Source organism: Microtus ochrogaster, linkage group LG2, assembly GCF_000317375.1.
Source record: "Microtus ochrogaster isolate Prairie Vole_2 linkage group LG2, MicOch1.0, whole genome shotgun sequence".
NCBI lineage: Eukaryota > Metazoa > Chordata > Mammalia > Rodentia > Cricetidae > Microtus > Microtus ochrogaster.
In genome coordinates, this window is record NC_022028.1 from 49,148,727 (window position 1) to 49,173,084 (window position 24,358).

Here is a 24,358-nt window from a genome sequence, read left to right on the forward strand (position 1 = left end):
CACACACACACACACACACACACACACACACACACACACACACAGAGTCTCCAAATACAGTCTCACACAGCAGCAGGATCAGAACTTCTATGTGACTAATAATCGATTCAGCCTTCAGCAGCAGTGAGACTCCACAGCTCTTCAGGTGGCCCAGTCCATAAGCTGCTTTCCCAGGAGTAGGGGAGTGTTTTGAGCCTTTGAGCTGCCCACAGATAGGGTGAACCCTGCAGAACTGCGTACTGGCTGAACTCGGGAGGAAAGAATGTAGCTACGCCCATGACACACGTCGATAGGAGTCCTATTTTAAAAACTCAAGTTGGCTCTGAAATGAAAAAGTCAAAGAATGTGGATTGGAAGGCGGGCCACGCAGTGTCCCGGGGAAGGTGTCCTTCCCAAGTGTGGCCAGCAGGGGTCAGATGAGCTCATAAACATCAAGGGCCCCGCCCTAGGAGAAGAAGGAAAAGAACACCAAGAAATCTCCTTTCTTACTCTCTCCATTTCTTGCTCTTGGCTTGCCTTCCCTTCCAGATCCTTCCTGCCTTCAGCCATAGCCCAGAGTGCAACAGTGAAGAGTAACCAGAATTTTGCAATGGGGGCTGGTGAAGAAGAAAGACCCATTTAAAAACAAACAAACAAACAAACATCCTGGTGTGGGGGATGACAGCAATGTAAGACATTTGTGCATGGGCTTTGGGGACGGGATGGCCTCCGCAGTGTGTGGTAGAAGAACACTACACAGAGAATCCCACTTACCGCTGGACCAAGATTTCCCAAGCCAGAGCCACTCAGGAACAGACATCCCCCCTGTGCTGGCAAAGGCAGGGGTCACACTCCTTCCCCTCATACAGCCCCAAGCCCCCCTGCTTGTGGAGAAGAGAGAAGCCAAAAATGACCCACACAAAGTGTGCGTATTGGGCTCAGATCTTTATGTCTGGACCCTGAGCAATAGCCACAATGTGCTTGGACGGACAGAGGCTGAGGCGGGTTGGAGAACAGCCTCCAAAGACACGCATGTCCTAATTCTGTGACCTCTGTGGCTAAGGGACATTGAAGGCATGGTTGTCAAGGATCTTGAGACGGCAGAAGATTCTAGGTTACTGAGCACAATTCGTCCTAGGGTCTTTTGTGAGGAGGAGGCAGGAGGCTTAAGGCAGGAGCTGTGTAGCCATGCCTTAGAGCTTCCCTAGATTGATTGATTTGCAATAGAACATTATAAATATGATGGCAGGAAGTACAGATGCCTCTCGATTCTGGAGACGGCTGAGGAGGGGTCCTCTATCTTCCATGGAGGAACACAGCCCACAATGACCTCCAGAGCCACACACTAGCCCATGTGCGTTAGGAATTTTGTGCTGCTACGATCACAGATCACAACCATGCTGGCAGCAATGTGTCCTAGCAGGAGCCAATACACACATGCTGGTGCGGGCGGCTGTCCTGGTTTTGATCTGGTGGGCCGTTTCTTTTATTGACCACCATTCCTCTTTCAACTGGTGTGGCCCTGGCTAAAGAGTGATGGCCACAGAAGGAAGGAGGGCTCCTGAGAGCATACAAAATAGAAGGGTGGCATCTTCGAGTGTGGGGGTGGGGAGTCTTTAGTTCCTGGAAGGAAAGCGGTTCCTCTGTTCTCTTCAGCCCAGCACGCATGTCGCAATGTGGTGTGCTAATCCGGACCTCCGCTCTGACTTTCAAAGTCAGGCTGGCAGGGTAGCAGATCCACAGCTGGCAGTAACCAAGGCATGAGCCATGGCAATACCCCCGAATATCAAGTGTATCTTGTGCTTCTCCAAGTCGCGGCAGACAAGGGACTCGGATGCCTCTGTAATCATCATCACAGCCTCATGCCTTGGCTTGGAGCAGTCACCTCTTGCTGACCAGCTGGTGTTGGATCAGTGGCTCGAGATCCAGTTCTTCCAGTTAAAGGCCGAGTTGGCCCCGTGGGTCAGTGTCTTCACTGGCGGGTTCACCAGCTCCCATTTTCCTTCCTCTTTGTCTTCTTCACAGAAACACATCCCCAGAGATGGGATCTGGAAGAGGGTTAAAATGTTTATCGTGTTCTGTTACATGTCAATCAACATCAGGGTGCTTCTTAAGCCCACTGATAATGCTTCTATGTTATGGAGGAGACCAGATGGTGCCAGGCTTCCAGGGTGCCATTGAACCAATGCCAACCTCTATCATGGTACTTCCATCTGGGGATGATCGCCCTCCCAACAATGGGACCAGGGTGAGATTGGTCATGACTTGGAGTAGGGCTGCTAAGCGTTCTGGGAGCCATGGGTCAGTCCTCTTTTCCTACAGAATTACCTGGTCCACAAGCCTATGGAACCCTGCCAGCTAGCTACAAAGTACCTTATTCCTGCCTCGCTGCAGGCTCAGGACTGAGGCTTCAGACTACAGAATAAAGAACAAAGTGAACACTTAGACTCCCATGCCTTCATCTGTAAGTGGATCTGGCCCGGGGACCCTTGCGTTGAAGGCTTTCCTGTCCACATGCCTTTCCTACCCCACCTCACCCACTTTTTAATGTCTAAGAATTCTTTGGTCAGCCAAGATTTGCAAAAATCCCAATATACATGGAGAAATCTGAGACCGCCATGCAGTGACAGAATGACGGGCCCGTCCCATGGCTCCAGCAGACATGCCCTCCACGGGAGCAGGTGGGCACATTCGCATGGTGCTGCCAGTCCTGGTTCAGTTGGCTGCTTGTTTTCTTTCTATAGAGAGTGCTGCAACCCTGTGCTTGCTTTACTCTGCGGTAAAGGAGGCATAAGAGGCACACATACCTTTCTTACCAACTGGGCAAAATCTCCACATTCTCTGGGTGGGAGCCTGAGGAGTGGCCTAGTGCAGGAGTCGAGTGCTGAGCTATGGCTCACGATGAGGGTGACACCCACTGTAGACAAGACACCCCAAGGTCAGAGCAGGCGCAGAGAGCGCTTTGCAAGACAGAGGGCTCCTCGGAGTCTTGCAGGTCCGGCTACCGTGCCCGTGTGAGGTGGTGGACGGGGAAGCAGTGTTGGTGGGTAGACTCAGACATTTGTCCGTGATTTGGAGTGCCCTGCCTCCCACCTGCAGCCTGGGGATAGGGCTCAGTGCCTGTGTGCCAGCTTCAGAGATGGGATCGGAGCCACTCTCCTCTGTGGTTGGCTGCCTAGGCCCTGTCAACCATAGGAGGGGTATGTGTTGGCTACCACCCAGACCAATCCAATCTCTTTAGCTGCCTTGTCACTGGGAGCCTGAGACGGTGCCTGCATTAGATAAGGATTTGCAGTGTCCCTGGTGACATGCTCCTCAGGTGACACAATGGGTTCCAGGCAGCCAGAGAGTGGTGTGGGACCCAGCACCTCTGTGTGTCTTTGTGCTGGACAAGGTGAAGCTGGGAGAGCTGGGACCATGGCTGGTGGTTAGGGCAGGTGAACTGTGACTCAGCCTCACTTTTCTTAGGCATCGGCTGCTCCATCTTTCTGTCCTTCCGGGTTTCTGTTGTTCCCTTCAAATTAATCTAGTCTTTGGGCATGGATAGTCATTGAAGATCCTGGTGTCCTTTAGGGCTCATCAGTGCTCAGCACCAGAGCGTGCAGGCCCAAGTAACAAGGGGTATGTGTGCTGCATCTATCTACTCCCTATCGTGGTGGAGAGGAGATATTATCCTGGCCAGAACTTGGGGGTGGGGACATTAACAGCCCAGAATCAGCTAATCCCATCCCAGAGAACCCCGAGGGTGTTGCTCCTCAAACCAGTGGGACACTCACTGTCCTGGGGGCATGTGCTGATGATCTGTCCCATGCTCACGGCGCACCTTTCCACGTACTGGTCATAGCTCTCGGCTGGCATGAGGGAGCAGCGGGGGAAGGCAGGCCTGAAAGGAGGATGCAGAGAGACATGGCTGTTGTCCTAGAGCCTTCTGGTGGCCAACTGTGTGTGTGCTGGAGTGGCTAAGAGGAACCACGATCCTCCAGATGGCCTACCAGGCAGGGCTCATGAGGGCATGGCCAGCAGGGGCTCCTGGGTGTGCTCCGTACCAGCAGAGGACTATGCTACCCCCAGCATGGATGCTCACTGAGCAACAGGAAAACTGTAACTCCTAATCTACCCAGAAAAGGACAAAGACACTCCCCTTCACTGGAACCCCTTTCTGGATGAGGTCCATCTGTGTCCATCCTTACAGGGTCAGTTTTAGCAGAAGCACCCCATCTCTCCCACATATGGTCAGGTTCCCCAGCCTCCATCGCCTCCAGGTGATGTGTGTAGCTGTAGCTGCCTCCACCAGGAGTCTTGTTGGTTTAGCCGAGCAAGACCACAACCCTCAAGCCACTTCCCATGGCCTCCCCGCTGCTCATGCTATATCCACGGCTCATTCTCCCTCACTCTTCACGGCAGAGCCCCACCTAGTAGCTAGATTTTCTTTAAGAAGACCTAGAGAAGCGTGAGTGGTGGAGAATGGGAAGGTACCTACCTGTAATCAGGGTCAACATTGAAGTTCGCCTCTTTCAGCTCCTCCAAGGTCAGGAAGGTTGGAGTGGCCTTGCTGGCCTCCCACTTCATCCATTCAAAGACTCCAGGCTCAACTCTTATCTTCAGCTTCTTCTCTAGTTTGAGTTCTGGGGTTAGCGGAAAACAAGCGTGGACGTCACCTAAAGAAGTTTCTTCATGCTAGACCCACCATGCTAGTTAGTGGTTTTGTCAGCTCCACACAAGGTAGACATCTAGGAAGAGATCCGCCATCGAGAACATGCCTCCTTGAGATTGGTCTGCAGGGCGAGTCCCTAACTGTCCTGAAATTCACTACATAGAGTCCTTAAACTCAGAGACTTGCCGCCTCTGTACCCCAAGTGCTGAGACTGAAGGTGTGCACCACTATGCCTGTTTCCTTGATCAATTACTGGGATGGGAGGGCCAAAAGCACCGTGGGTGGTGCTGTGCATAGACAGGCGATTCTGGGCACTATAAGAAAGCAGTCTGAGCTCCTCCATGGCTTCAGCTCCTGCCTCCGGGTTCCTGCTTTGAGTTCCGATCAAAGCTTCTCTGACTGGTGGGTGTGTCATGGAAGTATAAGTCAAATACGCCTCTTCCTCCCCCCGTTGGATTTGGTTAGTGTTTTATCACAGTAATGGAAAAACAAACTAGGGCACCAACCTATACACGAGCCCAGGGAAACCCTTCACAAACGTGTCTCTTGCCTGGCAGATGGCATCCTGGGATGTAAGCACAGCACTGCTGTCTCTGAGACCCAAACCACCAGGCAGGGACTACACTGCTTTGCTAGGGGACACCATAGGCAGCAGGCCCACCATAGGGTGTGACTCTAACTCTAGATACAGCTCATTCAACCCATGCCACAGCCTTGATAGAATGATACGGTGATAGTAACAGGGAGCCCTGGTGGGCAACAGGTAACGGGTTGGAGAGAAACAGCTGGAACAACCTCACAGCTCACCCTCCCCAAGTATTTTCTATCTTGACCAAAAGACCCATCAAGTAAGGCTGTCTGGGATGAAATTGTAATGGAGAGGGGTTCCGATTGGGGGCAGGGACCCTGCCTCTTAACTGCTGACCTTGGACAGGAATGTTGTTTTGCAGTGAACAAGGAGGGTCTCCATCCCCTGCTGTGTGACCCCCCAGCTGCCCACTTGGCTATATCACATTGCATGACTGAGGGGATCTGCTAATGGGTCCCTGACAGCCAGGTGACTCTGGACAGCTCCCTTTGAGCATCAACCCTGCTCCTGGATGTCATGCATATTGGATCTAGAAGGGTCAACAACAGCCCCAGCTCTCTAGGTTCGTGCGTGTTCCTTTATAATTACTGAGATACCTGGGGGAAAGGAGCCAGAGGAGCAAAGTATGATGACAGACATTGACCCTCTGACACCAGTTCCCATGGGTCCTACAACCCTAGCGTTCTAGGATGTTAGTGGCTCATTTCTTTCAAGCAGCCCCCAGAAGGCAGTTTCTAACTGCCTATTGGCTTAGATGTGGCCTTCCCTGCCCATCATCTCATTCACCCCACCCCTCCTTAATCCCCACAGAGAGTGGCCTCAAGATTAACGACCCACCTTCCAGGATGTGCTTGGCTGTCTGCACACAGCGCAGGGCCGGTGACACATAGACTGCAGTGACTCTGATACCGCTGTCCAGCAGAGCCTCGCCTGGAAAACAGGAAGTAGGAAACACCCTTCATGCACCAGCCCAGGATGAGGGCTTGTCATGGCGGTGGGCAGGGATGAATGAGGCTCCTACCCACGGCTGTCCACATCTGCGGGATCCCCCACCAGGTTAGGGGAGAAATTGCAACTGTGACCAGCAATCGTTCTTGTGACTACATTGTATTGTATGGTGGAGGGGGCTGACCTGGGGTCAGTGAACCCACGGGGAGTGGAGGTTCCTCCTAGCTGGCCACAGAGCAGGAATGAGAGGAAACCAAAGCGGGATGTACTTGGTATATGACCCATATTCCTTGGTTGTGTTGAAACATGGAGGGGCCCATGTTATAAGGCATGGGTGTGGCCCCAGAAGCAGAGCGTGGCCAGTAGCCACCAGGGAAGGTCTCAGGGCTGCATTCCTAAGGAGAGCGTGGCCAGTAGCCACCAGGGAAGGTCCCAGGGCTGCATTCCTAAGGACCTGAGTTCTGCTCACAGCCTGGGTGAGTCTAGGAGGAGGCCTGGGCTCCAGATAGAAGTGACTCTGTGGGCTGAGAACCCACCATGCCCTGCTTAAGTCAGGTCTGCACTGTAGGCTTAGCATGAACATTGCTTTATATAGTTACGGTCTTTTAGTTGGTCACTTCAAAGCTAGTCATGGCTTGTCGAATGACAAGCTGTAATCCAATCGTGTTTTTTTTTGTGACATCAGAAGCCCAGCTGGTGGCAAAGGAAGCTCCATGGCACAAGAGGGATCTGGCATGAAAGCCAGGAGGCTTGGGGATTGTCAGCGACAGGCAAGCTGGAGTAGTGACCCCTGGTGCCCGAGGATGGGACCTTAGTCAGCCCGCCTCGTCTGTGATCTGTATCCAAGGATTGATAGGGTTCAAAATTATCAGAAAACACGATTGTGCAGACTATGCAGATTTCATGCAAAATTTATGGTCTTTTTTTTTTTAATATAAAGGATTTGAGTACCCATTGACTATGACCATGGAGGATCCTGGAAACTATCCCCCAGCATCCCATGGGGCAACAGAGAACAAGTTAAAATAAAGCTGAACTCTATACCAATGTGTCTTCTGTAAAGGAGCAGGCTGAGTAGAGACACAGATACAGAGGGATGATGGGAAGGCACGGGGCAAAGATGCCATGGAGCCACAGAGAAGGACAGGTCTTCCTTATAGCCTCAGAAGGAGCCATCTGCTGGTACCATGACCTTGGGGACTTCAACCTTAGCATTGTCAGGTGACTAATGATGTTTAAACCACCCAGGCTTTGGCACTAATACAGCAGCTCGGGATGCTCACCATACAAGACACACACACACTGAGAACTGTTCAAACATTTCCAAAGTGTTTAGGCATGAAGACAGGACGTTTAGGAGACACACACATGACACATGCATGCACATGTGTTCATCAGCCATACTGCCCTAAGAGAGAAGGGATCCTTTCAGCTGTGTGCAGCTTGTGTGTCCCAACCCCAGAATCAACTGTCGCCTCACTGGGAGCCTGAAACAGTCATGGAATGAATGCGGAATGTCCATCGAGGAAGCTGGCAGGGAAACAACGTGTACTCACGCAGGTGAGAAGGAGGAGAGCTGGTTCTGCTGAGTTCCTTTAGCTGGCCAACCAGGGACTGGGCTGTCCATTTGTTCCCTTAGGCTCAGCTTTCCGAATTTATAAGATGTGCACCAGACGAGTTCAGCAATCTCCTCAGCTCCCCAAATTAGATCTCATGGAAGGAGTGACTAGCCATTCTTAACTCAAAGTTCTGAGGGACAGTGCAATATAACCTGTGAAGGAGTGTCCCTTCACTGTGTATGTGTGTGTGTGGGGGGGTATGCATGTATATGGGGGTCGGAGGTCAACCTCCAAAGCCATCCTCAGGAATGCTCTTCACCCTTTAAGAGAGCATTTCTCACTGTCCTGGAACTCACTGTGTAGGCTAGGCTGGCTGGCCTAGGAGCTGGCTGGCCAGCAAACCCTGGAGAGCAACCTGTCTCTGTGTTTCTAGCATGGGGAATATGAGGGCGTGTCACCACACCCAACTTTTTCATGTAGGTTCTGAGGATCAAGCTTGTGCTTGTACAGCAAACCCTTGGCTGACTGTGCCATCTCCTCAGCTCTGTTTTAATTTAGTATGTGATGCTCTTGGTGTATGTAGTGTTCATTGATTGTCCTCTCCCTACAGTGCCCCCTCCCTATATTTTATTGCTTGCATCACCAACCATCCATTACTAGATCAGATTGCTGCACTTTTGGTCCCTAACTGTGTGACCCTGGATAAAATCACTGACATCTCTGTGGTTTGAATGAGAATGCCCCCACCCTGGGCTCATATATTTGAATATTTGGTCCCCGGTTAGTGGAACTGTTTGGGAAGGATTAGGAGGTGTGGCCTTGTTGGAGGAGGTGTGTCACTGGGGGAGGGGATTGAGGTTTAAAAAGCTTAAGTCAGGCCCAGGATCCTTCTGCTTCCTGCCTGTGGATCAGATGTAAGCTCTCAGCTACTGTTCCAGTCCATGCCTGCCTGTCTATCGGCATGCTCCCTGCCGTGATGCTCATGGACTAACCCTCTGAAATTATAAGCAATCCCTCAAGCAAATGCTTCCTTTTATTAATTGCCTTGGTCACATATCTTCATAGCAATAGAACAGTAACTAAGACCATCTCTGTGTCCCTGGAAGGGCAGAGTATGAAAGATGCCAGTACTGATGTCAAAGGATGCACGGTGGGGGCTCAGTGTGTACAGCTAAGATCATTATTAGCACTGTTACTCTCTGGTAGGAATGCTCTTAAACATACCAGCAAGTCTGGCCTGGAAAATTCCACAGGACGATAAAGGCGGATCATTTTCAAAGTCTTTGATGCTGTTGCTCCTCCTGGGCAGGCTGCGGGGGAAGTTCAGGTCCGGCCTGTAGTATTTTCCTAAGGTAGAAACACGTAGAAGACATCTGGGACCATTAAGTCAGATCCCTTTGTCTCTCAAGACCCCTAAACCGAGATCCACATAAGAAGGTTATTGTCTAAGCCTTGCCAGTGTTGTTTGTTTCTAGAATGTTCTCTGTGATGTGAACTCAGCTCATGGAGCAAATATTGCTTTTCAGGCCTGTGACATAGTCTCAAATGCAGAACTGGGTTTGAGCCCAGGGACCACGGACCAATTTTGTCTTCTCAGCGCTTATCACTCACACAAGGGGAGGAACTGTGTCTCTCCAGGACAGGCTTCTGAGGGGGTATCAGTGTGTAGTGTGAAGCCTCTAGTGTGTATTGCTGCTGCTAGGGCAGTACACACTTGGCTGGAGGTGCCCCATCTTGGGAATTCTTTAGTCAGGTGTTTGAATGCAGGGCCAGAATATGGGCTGCATGACACCCTGGTCTCCTTGAATTTGACAGTGACCTCTAAAATCTGTCAACCTGTTGGAAATTCTGACCATTAGCTCTGAGCTGTGGGACCAGAAACAAGCAGCTTAACCTGTCTCACCAGAGAAAAGGGGAAACCAGAATTATCACAGGTCACTGAGCTGATGCCAAGGGCTTGGCTCAGACACGTGACCATGTGTATGTGGGTGGGTTTCCGTGTCCATACAAGCGACACCAAAGCCTTGGGGCACTGCCATTTCCCACAGCAGCTCTGCCGCGGTGGCTCCACGGGACAGACTGTTGGGATTCAGGGTTCCTCGAGGACACGTAGGCTGTCTAGAGTCATCTGGACTCAACCTACCGTCGGCGGTAGTGCACTGCTGTAGCCACGACTTCCCAAAGACCTGGTCCACTCTCTCCCCATGGCGTATTACCAGCACCCCTCTCCTCATGATGGTGGCCTGGGGTGGAAACAATGGGACACAGAGTCGTCAGTCAGACTCCCTCTACAGTATCCACCAGTCGTTGCCTAGAGACAGAGTCTCTCACAAGATGCTCAGCAGCTAGAGTCAGGCTGCCAGCCTCCACAGTGATGAGGCTGGGGGATTGCTTCCGTTTCTCCCTAAGTTTAATTTCCTGGATACCATGACATCATAAAGGGGATGAAAAGAGGACTTACTCTGTCACAGACATGTACTTTTCAACTTTTTTGTCTCTTCCAAGTATCTCTCTCTCTCTCTCTCTCTCCCTCCCTTCCTTCTTTTTCCCTCCCTACCTCTTTCCCTCCCTCTCTTCCTTTCCCCTCTTTCTTTCTTGCTACTTCCTCTCTTTCCTCTCTTTCCTCTCTCTCTTCCATTTATTAATCTATTGATTGTTTCCTCATTTACTGCTCCTCTTCCTCCTCTGAGGAGCCCTCCAGGACTACCCATGTTTGAATCTGTTCCAGGGCAGCTTTCTCGTAGTGCCCAGGTGTGTGTTTTGCCTCTGAGCGCCCAGGCAAGAAGCCTTGTTCTTCTTCCTCATCTCCTTCCTCTAGCTGGCCAGTCTCTGCTTGCCCAAGTGGTCTTTGTGAGTAGGACAGCCATCCTGAAGTGCACCTGAGGTGGGCTGAGGACCCCCGCAGGTACCAAAATTCACAGATGCTCAAGTCCCTTGTATAAAATGACATGATATTTGCACTGAACATAGACACATCCCCTGTGTATTCTCACTCATCTGCAGGCAACTTAAACACCTAATGCCATTTAATGCTATGTGAACAATAGCTATGCTGTATTGTTAGAGAACAATGGCAGGGAAACTCTGTATGTGTTCAGTGCTGGTGAAGCCACTGTCTGTGTTCCTCCCTCCCTCCCTCCCTTTCTCCCTCCCTCCCACCCTCCTTTCTTCCCTCCTTCCCTCCCTTCCTTCTTTCCTTTCTTTCTTCCTTGTTTTTCTTTTGAGACATGCTCTGACACTGTAGCCCAGGCTGCCCTGGAACTTTCTATGTACCCCAGGATGGTCTCAGACTCACAGCTATCCTCCTGCCTCTACTTCTCAAGTACTGGGATTAGATATATGTCACCACAGTCAGTTTGGATCTTGAATGTTACTCAAAGGCTTGCATGTAGAAGGCTTGCTTACCAGCCTATGGTACTACCAAGACAGGGACCTTTAAGAAGCAGGGCACTGGACTAGAGACTTTGAAGAGCTACTGGGACCCAGGCCTTCCTTTCCTCTCTTTGCTTTCTGGCCTCTATCAGGTAGCCAAGTCTCTTCTACTGTCTGTATCCATTATGGTAAGTTGTACCACCACAGGCCCAAAGCAACAGGGCCCAATGAGGGCGGACTGAAGACTCGGAGACCATAACAAACAAACCAAGACAAACCTTTCATTTTGTGAAGCTGGCCATTTTAGGTATTCTGTTGCAATACTGGGAAGCTGAGGAAGACAAGAGACAGTCTTCTATAATGTTTTCCACCCCTACTTGCTTAAATCAATGGGGTACAGAGGCCATATTTTATTTTGTTTGGATTCTTTGCCTGACAGTGTCTATGCCCTCCTTTTTAGGTTGTCCTTTGCACCTCACAGTCCAGGGCACAGGCCTACTGTGCTCTTGGGGAGGCCTGTGCTTTGCAGAGTATCCTGGGGGGGGGCCTTAGCAGTGGGTATCATTCTTCAGGAGGGGCTCCTATGTGTGGGGGTCCATCCTCACTTGGGAGAAAAGCCAAACCCTGGCAGTCATGTCTATCAGGGTGCTAAACCAGCAAGCACAGTTTACTCACAAACACAAAACAAAACAAAAAACAAACAAACAAGCAAACCCCAGGGTCCTGTTACCTGCAGAGCCTGTATGCTGCTAATGTTCCTTGACATGGATGGAGGGTGGAACTCCCCATTTCTTCTGCTGCTGACATCACCGTCCTTCCTGGAGTTCAGGTCCATGGCTAGACTGAATGTGTATGTCCTGTGGGGGAAGAGGAGAGGCAGTGAATAGAGACATAACATGTCGTCACCATGGTATCTGACCATGGATGTTCCTGGGAATATCTTCATCAACCTCTGCAGTGAGGATCAAAACCACGAAATAAAGTCAAGTCTGCAGCATGCAGTGACTCTGAAGTGGACAGGTCCCCTGTGGTTGACTCTCCTCAACCACCCATGAGGTATGTTTTCATCTCTTAGCCCTTTTCTTACAACAGATTATCACATGGCAACCAACAGCTCCCCATGGTTCCAGCCTGAAACCTGTCTAGAGCTACATGGCATCATTCATCCTGCGTCTTGGCTGCTGCTGTCTGCCTGACAGCTGTGACCGAGTCCTGGGCTGTCTGTGACTTTGTCGTATTTCTGTTCAGCTGGAACCTCCAACTCGCCCCTGAATGATCTGGAATGCCCCATCCCAGCCTCTCGGAGAATCTCCAACAAAGAAAAGGTGCCAAAAAAACCCCAATTTTCCATTCCTGGTGACTACTGCAACTTCCTCCCCTGTTGTCTACAGCCCGTGTCCCTGACTAAACATTCCAGCTTTTGACCATACCTGGCAATCCAGCTGGTGGCAGACACATCATCACCCCTAGCCTACAGCATATATAATCTTCCTGGTTTAGTTTGGGTGTGTGGCTTCTCCAGCCTCTATTTCTGGAACTGGAGAACCCATCCAGGAGTTGCTTTGTTCAAATAAGCCTGTTCTTAAACTTTTTCAATTTGACTTAATCTGGCTTACTGTGTTGGTGGAGAAACCTATTATCCAGGTACAGAAAGTCTATTAATTTTGACATAGTTCATGCATTTAAATGTTTTATTTTGTTTTATGTAAATGGAAGCTTTGCCTGTGTGTATGTGTTTGTTATGATCTCAGCCATAGTATGGTTGAAACTTCTGGGTTCCAGGGCCATGCAAGTGCAGACAAGCCCTCAGGCATAACCCACATGCAGCGTGGTTGCATCGCCTACATATGATGCAACTGCGTGAGCCCTTGCATGCATGCATGAGCTCCATCATTTGCATATGAAGTAACCACGTCATCCTCCCATGCGCATGTGCTAGGCAGCCCTTAAAAGCTGGACATGCCATCTTCAGCCCCCCCCCCCTTTCTGCACACCGACCTCACCAGGCCTACCCCCCCATAAACTCCTAAGCAGGTTTGTTGCGTGTTCCGTGTTTCCTTCTCGCTTGTGCCAGGTAATTTCTTTGGTGCCATGACCCAACCACAACTGTCATTTGTAACAGGGAGCCGCGGGTAAACATCATGGTATCAGGACGACCCATGTCCTTTCTCTTGGACAATGGAGCCACATACTCGGTACTGAGGAAATTCTGGGGGCCTACCTCTCCTTCTCTCCTCGTCTGCCCATTATACGGGCCTGCTCTGGGTTCTCTGCATGAGCCCCTTCTCCATCCCATTACTAAACCCTTCCAGAGACTCCAGCAAGCCCTTATCCAGGCCCCAGCTCTTCATCTCCCAGATTTAACTCGTCCTTTCTCCCTCTATGTAACAGAGAAGGAGGGATATGCCCTTGGGGTCCTAGAATATCAGCTGGGACCTTCCTTTGCATATCTGTCAAAGAAGCTAGACCTCACCACTCAGGGCTGGGCATCCTGCATATGTGCTTTAGCGGCCGCTGAGCTTCTAACTCATGAGTCAAAAAAACACTAACCTTTGGGTCACCCACCACTATCTTCTCCCACCACAATCTGTTCCATCTCTTAACTTACAAAGGCTTACAAATCTTACCCCCTTCCCGAGTTCTTTCCCTCCATAGTAGAATATGCCACACTCACTTTTCAATTCTGTCCACCTCTTAATATCTCAAATCTCCTACCTCAGTCTAACACTTATTCCTGCATAGAAACCTTAGAGGATCTACCACTCCACCCCTCACATATACAGGAGGGAACTGTCCCAGTCCACTTATACTTGGTACACAGATGGCAGCTCCTTTTTATGTGAAAGGGCCTATAAAGCAGGCTATGCCATAGTGTCAGATATACTGGGGTGATGGAGACACAGGGACTCCCTGCCCATACCACTAATCAGCAGGCTGAGTTAATAGCCCTTACCCCTGCCTTCCAGTTACCAAAGGTACGATCTTTAAATGTTTACACAGACTCCAAATATGCATTTCCTATTTTCCTGTTTCACACAGCTGTCTGGAAGGAGCTTGGGCTTCTTACAGTGAAAGGAGGATCCACAACTAACTCAGGTTACATTATGGACTTGTTAAAAGCCTCCCATCTACCCAAAGTTTTAGGAATTATTTATTCACTGTTGGACTCATCAGACCAACAGTTCCATTATTTCTAAGGGAAATAACCGGGCTGACCAAGCAGCTAGAACAGCAGCATTCCAGAGCCCAAACCTACCTCAATCACCTCAGGGGGTTCATACATTACAGCCCACATTCTCACAGACACCCTGATATCCAGCAAATTCTGCCCTACCTATATCAGCGCTTTCATCCTAATAGCAAAGCTCTGTTTCATTTTGTCAGGGCTCACCTCCAACTCAACCCTGAAGGATTTAGAGTTCTTAAAAGCTATCACTGCCTCTTGTAAAATCTGTCAAAAGTCTGATCCCAAGATCAAATATCATAGCTTCCCTTTTCCTACCTACCAGGCCAGGGGCTCCCTTCCAGGAATTGACTGACGGCTTGATTTTACTCATATGCCCACAGTCAGACAAGTTAAATATCTCCTGGTTTTGGTGGACACCATGTCATGGTGGATTGAAGTGTTTCCCACCACTAGCAAGAGGGCTGAGACAGTTTCTGAAGTTCTTCTCAGAGAAATTATCCCCTGGTTTGGAATCCCAACCTCTCTTCAGTCAGATAATGGCCCAGAGTTTACTTCCCAGATCTCTCAAACTTTATCTATGGCTCTTAACATTCCCTGGCATTTTCATATCCCAAACCATCCTCAGTCTTCAGGGAAGGTAGAACGAACTAACCATTCCTTAAAAAATGTTCTTGTTAAGATGTCACAGGAGCTTCACCTTGACTGGGTAAAACTTTTGCCTCTGGCCCTTCTTAGGCTTAGGGCTCTCCCCAAAAGACCCCTTTCCATCTCGCCCTTTGAACTCACATATGGGCAGCTGGTTTTAACCCCCGGGCTCTCACCTAAAACCTCTCCCTTTCCTGATCATCTGCGTACTCTGCTGTTATCCCATCTTCGCTCCCTATTATGGGACTTTACTGACTACTCGTTATTACCTCAAACATGTGCCAATTCATGCCCACTGCTTATTAAAATAGGAGATCAAGTTCTATTCTCTCCCCCAGACCAACGCCCCTCACCCCATTCCCCTAAATGGCAGGGCCCCTTTAAAGTAATTCTTGTAACTCCCACAGCTGCCAAGCTTGAGGGACTCTCTCATTGGATCCACCTGTCTCACCTTAAACCTTTTACTCTTCCAGCTCAAGATAACCCCTCGTATACAGTAACTCAAACAGGGCCCTGTTCCCTTATGTTCCAGAGGGCACCAAGATCAGCCACCTTTTCTCCAGTTCCAGAAAAATAAAAGTTTCATCACCGCACTCAACTCTCCTGTGCCAAAAACTCTGTCTATTCTCCCTCTTCCTCTTTCTCCTGTCTGCATTACCAACTTCTCTATATCTCCAATGTCATACTTCAATTTCCAGTTAACCACTCAGTTGTTACTACGAGGGCCAACATTAAACATAGAGCTGGAGGCACAAGGATTACCAAAAAGCCCAAGTGGTAAGAAACAATAATGAGTTTGAGGACATTCACAGCCCCAGACTCCAAAAACTCACAAAACAGACTTTAACAGGCTTATCACCGATTGCAGCAGTGTCTCCTAATGTTAAGGTAACACCGTGATGCTAAAGAGAACAAGCGCCTTAAGATCTGCTTCCATCTTGGGACTCTCCTCCCTTAATCACCAGGATCTAAAATTTTTTCCAGATATAATTTTCTGCCTTTCCAAGCATCTTGCAAGGTCCAGGCCAGCCAACCAGTTCCACAGAGCCCAGGAAAAACACAAAAGTAATCAGCCACCCCAGGACATGGTCAAACATCTTAACTCTCCGATGCCCACAAAATCAGCAGTCACTAGAGACCTTATGATGCCCCATTCCCACCCATTAAAGACTCCAAACTCTCCAAATTTTCGCCCCATCCCTACCTACTAAAGATCCCAAACTCTCCAAATTTTTATAATAAAGAAAAGGGTGGAATGTTATGATTTCAGCCACAATATGGCTGACACTTCTGGGTTCCAGGGACACACATGCGCGGACAAGCCCTCAGGTGTGACCCAAATGTGGCATGGTTGCATCACCTACGTATGACGCAGCTGCGTGAGCCCTTGCAGGCATGCGTGATCTGTCATCTGCGTATGATGTAACCACGTCATCCCCCTGGGTGCACGTGCAAGGCAGCCCTTAAAAGCTGGACCCATCTTCAGCCCTCTCTCTCTATACACTGACCTCACCAGGTCTGTACCCCTCCCCCAATAAGCTCCTAAGCGGGTTTGTTGCGTGTTCCGTGTTTCCTTCTCACTTGTGCCAGGTAATTTCACTGTCCATCATGCACATGTCTGATATCCATGGAGGCTGGAAGAGGGCATCAGATCCCCTGGGTCTGGAGTTATAGACAGTTGTGAGCCCTAGAGTGGGTGCTGGGAATTGAACTCAGGTCCTTTGACAGGGCAGCCAGTGCTCTTAACCACTGAGCTATCTATCTAGTCTTACCATGTATTTTTTTTGGTTACCCACACGTTCTAGTCCTCTGTGCCTGTCATCGTGTCCTGTCCTGTCTTGATTTGTAACCTTTTATGGATTCTTCTAGATGGTCTTGGACTGGAGAGATGGCTCAGTCATTAAAGGCGGGGCACATAGCCCAAAAGACATGGACTTTTCTTCATGCATTCTCCCACTGCAGACACCGGTGGGTTGGAATGCAGGCGTGAGTGGGTCCCGAAGATGGAGAGTGACACACAGTAGTGCTACTGACACAGCCCCTCTGCAACAAGCACGTCACACAGAGCAGGTACAGGGGAAGCATCCTGACACAGGAAGTGCTGGTGGTTTTCTTCTTCCTGAGGGCAAGGCAGGGACACCTGTGTAACCGGGGCTTACAACTCAGACAGTAAAGCCATCGTTATCTCTGAGTGACATCTGTGAACTTTACAGTCAGAGAGGAAGTCTCCGCTTGTCTTTCCATTAAAAAGGCAAGCATTGCTGGGGAAGGCAGAGAGGGCGGGCATGTGACATTTTTGTCGTTTTTGTTTTTCTCTTGGACTTAAGAGAGCCACTTAGTGGTTAACTTGTGCTGTAGAAATTGAGGTCTCCATTCCCTTTTGTTCCTAGAAGGGGGTCACCTAGGTGTGAGTCATTTCAAAGACAAAGTCCCAGGGTTACTGTCACACAGATTGGGGCTTCTATTACGGAACAGGTTTCATTTTCTCACTGCCCTGGAGACTGGGAGGTCTAAGGTCAAGGGGCTTGTGATTCATTCTGGAGACTCTGTCCTGGGCTTGAAGATAAGATGGCATCTTCCCCTGTGTCCTCAATGATTGCCCTTCTGAACAAAGTATAAGGCTGGGTAAGGGATCATAATAAGACCTTGTTTTTACCGTATTTAAAAGTCTTTCTTTAAAAAAAGCCCACTTGGGCTTCAGCATATGTATGTTTGGAGGGCTACCTCTCATTCAGCAACGGTGCTCTTGCTGTGTAGGAGTCTCCTGTCACCAGATTGTTTCATGGGGTTTCATGTCTTCTGTGATGGGATGTCCTCACGTGGTCGGAAGTCAGCCTCAGGTCCTCCTGGGCTCTAGTTCTCAGCTCTTGCCTCAGTGACCTCTAGCTAGGCTGTATCCACACCCTATGAAGATGCCTGAAACTGAGGTAGCTCAGGAGTGTGCCCTCCCCCACAGCCACCTTCCAGGAACAAGTGATTCTAAGTAATAGGTGGGCGCTGGGTCAGGACTCCTGGGTCCTCAGAATCCTGTAGCCACCCTGAAGAGGTTACATGGGTGCTGGTGGGTTACAATGTGTTCACATGGCAGCCGCCTTCAGTGCTGGGAAGGTGTCCTCTGAGCAGGAAGGGGCCTTTTTCCACGTGGTTTGCAGCTCTTTCCCTGGGTGGTGGCTTACCAGTGATTCTTGCTGTTTGTATCAAGCAAGCAAGCCTTGTGTGAGCCCTTGAGAGATACATGGCAAATGTCTATACAACAAGCTGTCTGCCCACAGCTCAACTATCTGTGCACACTGTTGTCTGACTGCATTCCCCAGTGATTAACACTTTCATTCAGATATGCCCGAACCTCTCTTGAGACAGGGTCTCTTTGTGTAGCCCTGGCTGCCTTGGAACTCGGAAGTCTGCTCCCTCCTAAGTACTGGGATTTAGGCTGAGTGTCACCATGCCCCGATTTTAAACTTCTTTAAATGTTTAAAAGAAAGTTTAGCAGCTATAGAAACCATAGCTGACCCAGCCTACAGTCACCCTCAGTCAGCTTGGGGCCTGATGCTATCCTGTGAGAAAGAGGGGGGACCCCATCGGGTACACCACAGCACTCAGCCAGAACTTGCTTTTTCTTGCAATTTTTTGGAATATATACTGGTTCCTTACAGAAGCTGGTCTCGCAGGAAGGTCAGGGTCACAAGGTGGGACCCTTCTGAGGTGACACACGGAAAAGGAAGTGGAATTGTTGCTAGCCACAGCAGCTGCAGAATCCAGCCTGTTCCTTGCCTGATGGTTTCTCCGCCACAGTGAGCCTTTCTGCCCTAGCGAGGAGAGAAGGGTGAGGGGGCACTAAAGGAGCCCCAGCCTCCTGGAGCCTGATGCCAACATCTCTGGTCCTATGTTTTGCTGTTTCTAAAGTAGCTAATTGATCACGTGGCGTCTGTAGGAAGTAAAAGCTTCCTTGAGTTTGTGACATTGATCTCCCTTTTACCACTCAAGCTGGGAACTCAGCTTTCACAGGAGGGTGTGTTCAGCTACGGGCCCTTGTGACTGTGGCTCATGAACTGACAATTGATATAAAAGCCTTGGAATCATGGCTGAGTTTTCCTTCCCGGGTTTATAGCTGTGCTCCTCAGCTCTTATGAATTAGCATATGAGGCTAAGATGACATGGAACAGCCCACTGCAGAACTATAACAGATTCATAAGCACATATAAGAGTCTGCGGCTAGCTCAGTTGCTTAGCATACATGAAGCCCATGTGATGGCACATGATTGTAATACCAATACTCTGGAGATGGAGGCAGGAGGATCAGAAATTCAAGGTCATCCTTGGCTATATAGCAACACAGTACGTCCCAAGGTAGCCTGGGTAGGGGTGGTGGGGGCCCTACTCTGTTGTCAACTACATTTGGTGGCCTTAGGGCACAAATGCTGTCCTTGGCTTCTCAAACAACCCAGATGTAAGCTTAATTAACAGGAAGAAACAGTAGCATAGAACTCATCTGATCTTATTTAGTATTTTTAAAAAAAACCTCCATTTAAAAAATTAACAACTTCTTGCCAAGTCATTTTCCCCATGAGCCTCTACCAGTCACAGCTACACTTTTAAAATATGGTTTGGTAAAAATGACTAAAATCAATCATTTGCTTCGAATATTCAAAGTACATTGCTTCTTAATTTATTCTAAACAGAGGTTTTAGTTACCAGAACATTTACCACACTCTTTATCCAGCTTCCAATAGGCACATAAATAAAACATGATTTTTGTAGGGTTTCTACATTTTTGCCTTGTGAATCAGCTTTGATAGAAAGAGAGACAGGAAAGAGCTCCCTGGATACAGTGAGACTAGAAAATCTGTCCACAGACAATGTCTAGCAAACATGCATAGTGCACACAGGTACAGCATGCTTGTGTGCTTGTAAACACACACAGGGAAAAAGCAAATAAAAAGCCATGGTTATTCTGGCAGAGTGCACAGAGTGTGAAGGCGACAGCTGCTGCCCAGGGATGCCCACAGGACTGAGACACAGACCTAGGAAGCTGGGGAAAGATCTCTGTGTTGCAGAAAAATGCTTAGCAATATTGTTCGTGGGAAACAGAACTGGGAAAGAATGGAGTTGGTTAAGTAGCTCAGGTTAACTCTAAGCACAGGGTCAAAGCTATCATCAAGCTCCATGGGGGAGGAGCCAATACATTCCCAACACCACCACCACCCTAGTTCTGATCACATTGAAAATCCTTAGCCTTGACAGATGGTGCTAGGTGCTGAAATAAAGAGATCAGACAACCGAGCTGGAAGAAACGAACGATCAAGTGTATGCTGGCTTCCGGGAAATACATTTACCAACAACCACATGAGCTCAGGGAAGGACCCCAAGCCAGCCATGCCAGGATCACAGCCTTGTAGGGCCCCCAGCAGAGGACCCAGTTAAATCTGTGTCATTTAGTTATAGAACACTAGAAAATTGCTAGCCCTCCTTAGAACACTACGAGGCCTAGTTCTGACCTCTGTGTGCACTGTCTGGTGCTCATAAAAAGGAAGTTATTTCACAGTGCTATCTCAGAAGAGTAATTGAAGCAATCTGATTTCCGGAGGGTTATCAGCAGAAACCATAAATAGACCATACGCCTACCGTGCGCGCAGAGGGATAACGTGGCTAGTATGGGGACTGTTTTCCTAAGGACGGAACCATCTGGAAGCTCACTGTTTCAGGTGATAACTGACAGAGGGAGGACGTTCTCACCTGTGCTTAACCCAGGTGTCAGCCTCACTGGCTCGCTCAGTGTAGTTCTCTGGCAGGAAGCCCCGGCAGCCAGTCCGATGTGAGATCCCGATGGCCCAGCCCTCACTGGCTTCCTCCTGCTGAGTGGGGTCCACGAAGATGTACTCACCAGGACTGAGGACTAGCTCATCCGCATTCTGGGGTTTGTACTGGAACAGCACCTTCAGGGTCTAGAAGGGAGGCAGTGGACCCAGGTCTTAGTGAGGGTTTGGCTTGGAAGCAATAGCAGTAGGAAGCCAGATCACCTCTGCCTAGCCTTCTGGTTCCTCTGATGGGTCTTGTGCCTCCAAAGCCCCATCGTGCCTTTGCCTATAATACACAGTGCGCAACCAGTGTGGAGCAGTGTAGAACAGTGCCAAATACCAATACAGTTCATTGTCTGTCTTCCACCTATCTGCCTACTCATCTGCCAGCCCACTTGTCCGTTCATTTATCTGCCCGCCGATGTGTTTGTTCATCCTTTAGCCCACCCTCCACCTATCCACCCGTGCATTCATCTGCCCATCCACTCACATACCCATTTCCACCTATCCATCTATCCCTCCATCCACGTTTTCATTCATCAGTCTGTCCATCAATCTGCCCACTCATTTTTCCATTCATTCATCTATCCAGCCAGCCATCTGTCTACTCATCCATCTACCTGCCTGCCCACCTGCCCTTCAATCATTCACTGCCCACCCACCTATTCTCCATCCATCCATCCATCCATCCATCCATCCATCCATCCATCCATCCATCCATCCTTCCATCTATCCATTCTTCCATCCATCCATCCATCCATCCATCCATCCATCCATCCATCCATCCATCCACTTATTCACAAAGCCACCCACCTACCCATCTATCCACTCATCCACCATTTATCTATCTGTTTGTCTGTCTGTCTATCTACACACACACACCTGTTTCTCTTATAGGAAAGACCTTACAGTGTGACCAAATGTGTATATCCACCTTCCTTCGTGTGAAGCTATTCACAATCTCTTACGACAAGGGATTTGGAGACTCCCTCCTACTTATTCCCTGTGTGGCATACTTTCCTCCTCAACTAATCAGCTCTTAGGAAAGGAACCTTGGAATGAAACCCACCAAAGTCATTACGCAGGGTGAATGCATAAGCAAAGCATGGATTGACCCATCTTGACAATGGGCCTTTCTAATACCACGGAAGAGCTCTCACTGTATTTTGAAATGACTCATCTAGAAAGGAATGGTACTTTCTAGAATCCAGCAGAGGGTAGCTCTCTCTTCCCTTCAGGGAGGGGTGTAGAGCTGAGTGACAGCCAAGGAGTGTTCTTTTGTTCACCTCCTACTAGCAAGGAAGTCTGGGCCAGCCCACCAGCCAGGCCAGGTCCTCTCACCTGGTAGTGCACAAAACGCATGTCCCGGGAGTACAGGGCAGCTGTCCACTGGCAGGTGTGACTGGGCTGGATAGCTCTGGCCAGCTGCTCCAGGGTCCTCTGATGGTGAGGGTAGAACTTGTGGGCCAAGGTCAGGTGTAGTTGCTTGGTGCAGGGCTTGACGGTGCAGTCTGTGGAGTCAAAGAAATGTAAGATGCTGAATGTCAAATGAACATAGGGTGTTGGGGACCCATTCTGGATGTTGGGTGAGATTGGGGGTGCTCAGAACCTGTTCCTGAATCAGCCCTGCCTGCCTGGACCAGGCAGAAACCCTTTCTGGTCATGCCTCTGTTCTACTATGCCTGCTCCTCAGTGTTGGCGCTTTTTTGACACGGCAGGGACTGGGCTCTCCCTGTTAGGAAGGATGTGGTTGGATGCTTGCTAAGTTTTTGAAGAAAAACAAAAGGTAGGCATGGAGGTGTGGTTCCAAGTCTGCAAGCTAGTTTGGATGATAGCAATGCAGCAATGGCCCCTTCATTTTCAGCTGCACCTACAGCAGGGCCTACATGCTAGGTCTAGGTCTTGGTTTGAGATAGAATCTCATGTGTCCTAGAGATTGCTTTGACCTTGTCACGTAGCTGAGGATGACCTTGAACTTCTGATCCTACTGCCTCTATCTCCTGAGTGCCAGGGTGTGTGCACTCCCATACCTGGCTTATGTGTTGCTAGGGACTGAACCTAGGGCCTCATCATTGCTAGGCAAACCCTCTACCCACTGAGTTACAACCTCACTCCAGACCAATGCCTTTTGCTTGAAGAAGAGTCTCAGGAGGAAAATTTCTTGAGTGATGGCCTGTAAAACCCGCAGCCTGTCTAATGTTCACTTGACTTTCCTCCCCGGAGGCCCTGGTAGAGCTAAGGCCCAGGGCCTTGCAATGGCCTCTGACCCTGAGGACACCTTGGCATCACGGGAACAGCCAGGTCTGGTGTCAGTTGGACCATAAAGCATTTCAGACTCTGAGGAGACAGTCCAGTGTCTTCATAGGAATGACACAGGCTTTGCTGTGGGGGACCTGACTTCAAGGCTCTTTTGTCCTTGTCACCAAGGGGCCTTGACTGAGTGCTGTGCTCTGACTCAGTTTCCTCTATGACAGCTAGGACTTAGGAAAAAGATAGCTGGTTCTGGGACTCTGGAGTCCACGGGGGACTCTCAGTGCCCTAAAACTGTTTGCCACCTCTCTATGCAGGACAGGAAGCAAACAGGGCTTGTTATTCCCCAATGAAAGTTCTGGAAGGCAGCATGACGCTAGGTACACCACAGCACTCTTCACACGGGGAATGTTTTGCACCAGCTAGACCCTGGCCAGGTCCCTGAGCCCCAAGCTTCTGGGAAGGCAGCCAGGACAGGTGGCACGAAGGTGTGTGTAGGTGATGGGAAATTCCTTTTGTGACTCTTTTTAGCAGTTGGGGAGGGTGGGCTCCCCTTGTGAGTCAGCAGGGTCTGGAAAAGACCTGGTCAGGCTTCCCTAGAGACCCAGGGTTGAGTCATTCTGACTTCTGAACAGGCTTTTGTTTTTCCTCTGTTGCCCTGTGTACCTGGGTTCTGTTTCGCCGAGAGGGCTAGCGTGGGCAGGGAGGGACTTGGGACACTCCTGAGCTGTCATCCCAGGAGGGATGACCTGGGAAGGCAGGAAGGACAAGCTCAGGGCCAGGAGATGGATAAGAGGTCAGGGCCAGCTCTCGGGAAGTGGGGCCTATCAATCAGAGCCCTGGTAGTGTTCAGTGAGGCAGAATGCTCAGTTCCAGGCCACCAGGATGGGTGAGCATGGCACTCAACTTCCTGTTGCAACAGGATAGCCAAACTGAGGCATAAAACAACAGCAGTGTATTGCTTTAGAAATCTAGGCCAAAGTTCACAATCCAGGTGTGGGCAGAGCCACATTCCTTCTGAAGGCTCTCGGGGTGGGTCCTTTGGTGTCCTCCAGCTCCTAGCGGCCCCAGGCAGCCCTTGCCTGTGGCCCTATCCTGCCCATTTCTGCCTCTGCGGTCAAGCAGCCTCCTTGGTATCTCCATGTGTCGTTTTCAGGAAATGAAATTTTTTTTTGGGGGGGGTTCACTTTCCTCCAGTGTGACCTCATCTCAACTAATTGCGTCTTTAAAGAGCCCACTGTTAAATAAGGTCCCGTTCTGAAGTTCCTGGTGGCAGGGGACCTTGTGTAACCTAGCACAGGGATGCTGGACAGGATTCCTGCTGGGCAGATAGTTTCTTCATCCTTCTTTCCCTGTGTTTCCCTCCCTCCCTCCCTCCCT

General features: G+C 49.7%; 1 protein-coding gene across 2 annotated transcripts in view; it reads right to left on the reverse strand.

The window, feature by feature from the left end:
- Window positions 1–1,889: 1,889 nt before the first annotated feature.
- The window catches only part of Ubash3a (ubiquitin associated and SH3 domain containing A), a 30,479-nt gene continuing 8,010 nt past the window's right edge, over window positions 1,890–24,358 (reverse strand). Inside the window, exons 5-14 of one of the 2 annotated variants that reach the window (XM_005360305.2) lie at window positions 22,070–22,239; window positions 20,667–20,875; window positions 11,832–11,958; window positions 9,873–9,972; window positions 8,954–9,076; window positions 6,060–6,152; window positions 4,460–4,604; window positions 3,756–3,862; window positions 2,787–2,896; window positions 1,890–2,027 (exon numbers count right to left, since the gene is read on the reverse strand). In XM_005360305.2, the coding sequence (XP_005360362.1) occupies window positions 1,890–2,027; window positions 2,787–2,896; window positions 3,756–3,862; window positions 4,460–4,604; window positions 6,060–6,152; window positions 8,954–9,076; window positions 9,873–9,972; window positions 11,832–11,958; window positions 20,667–20,875; window positions 22,070–22,239 (1,322 nt within the window). The remainder of the gene's footprint in view (window positions 2,028–2,786; window positions 2,897–3,755; window positions 3,863–4,459; window positions 4,605–6,059; window positions 6,153–8,953; window positions 9,077–9,872; window positions 9,973–11,831; window positions 11,959–20,666; window positions 20,876–22,069; window positions 22,240–24,358) is intronic. The other variant, XM_005360306.1, reaches the window with a different exon arrangement.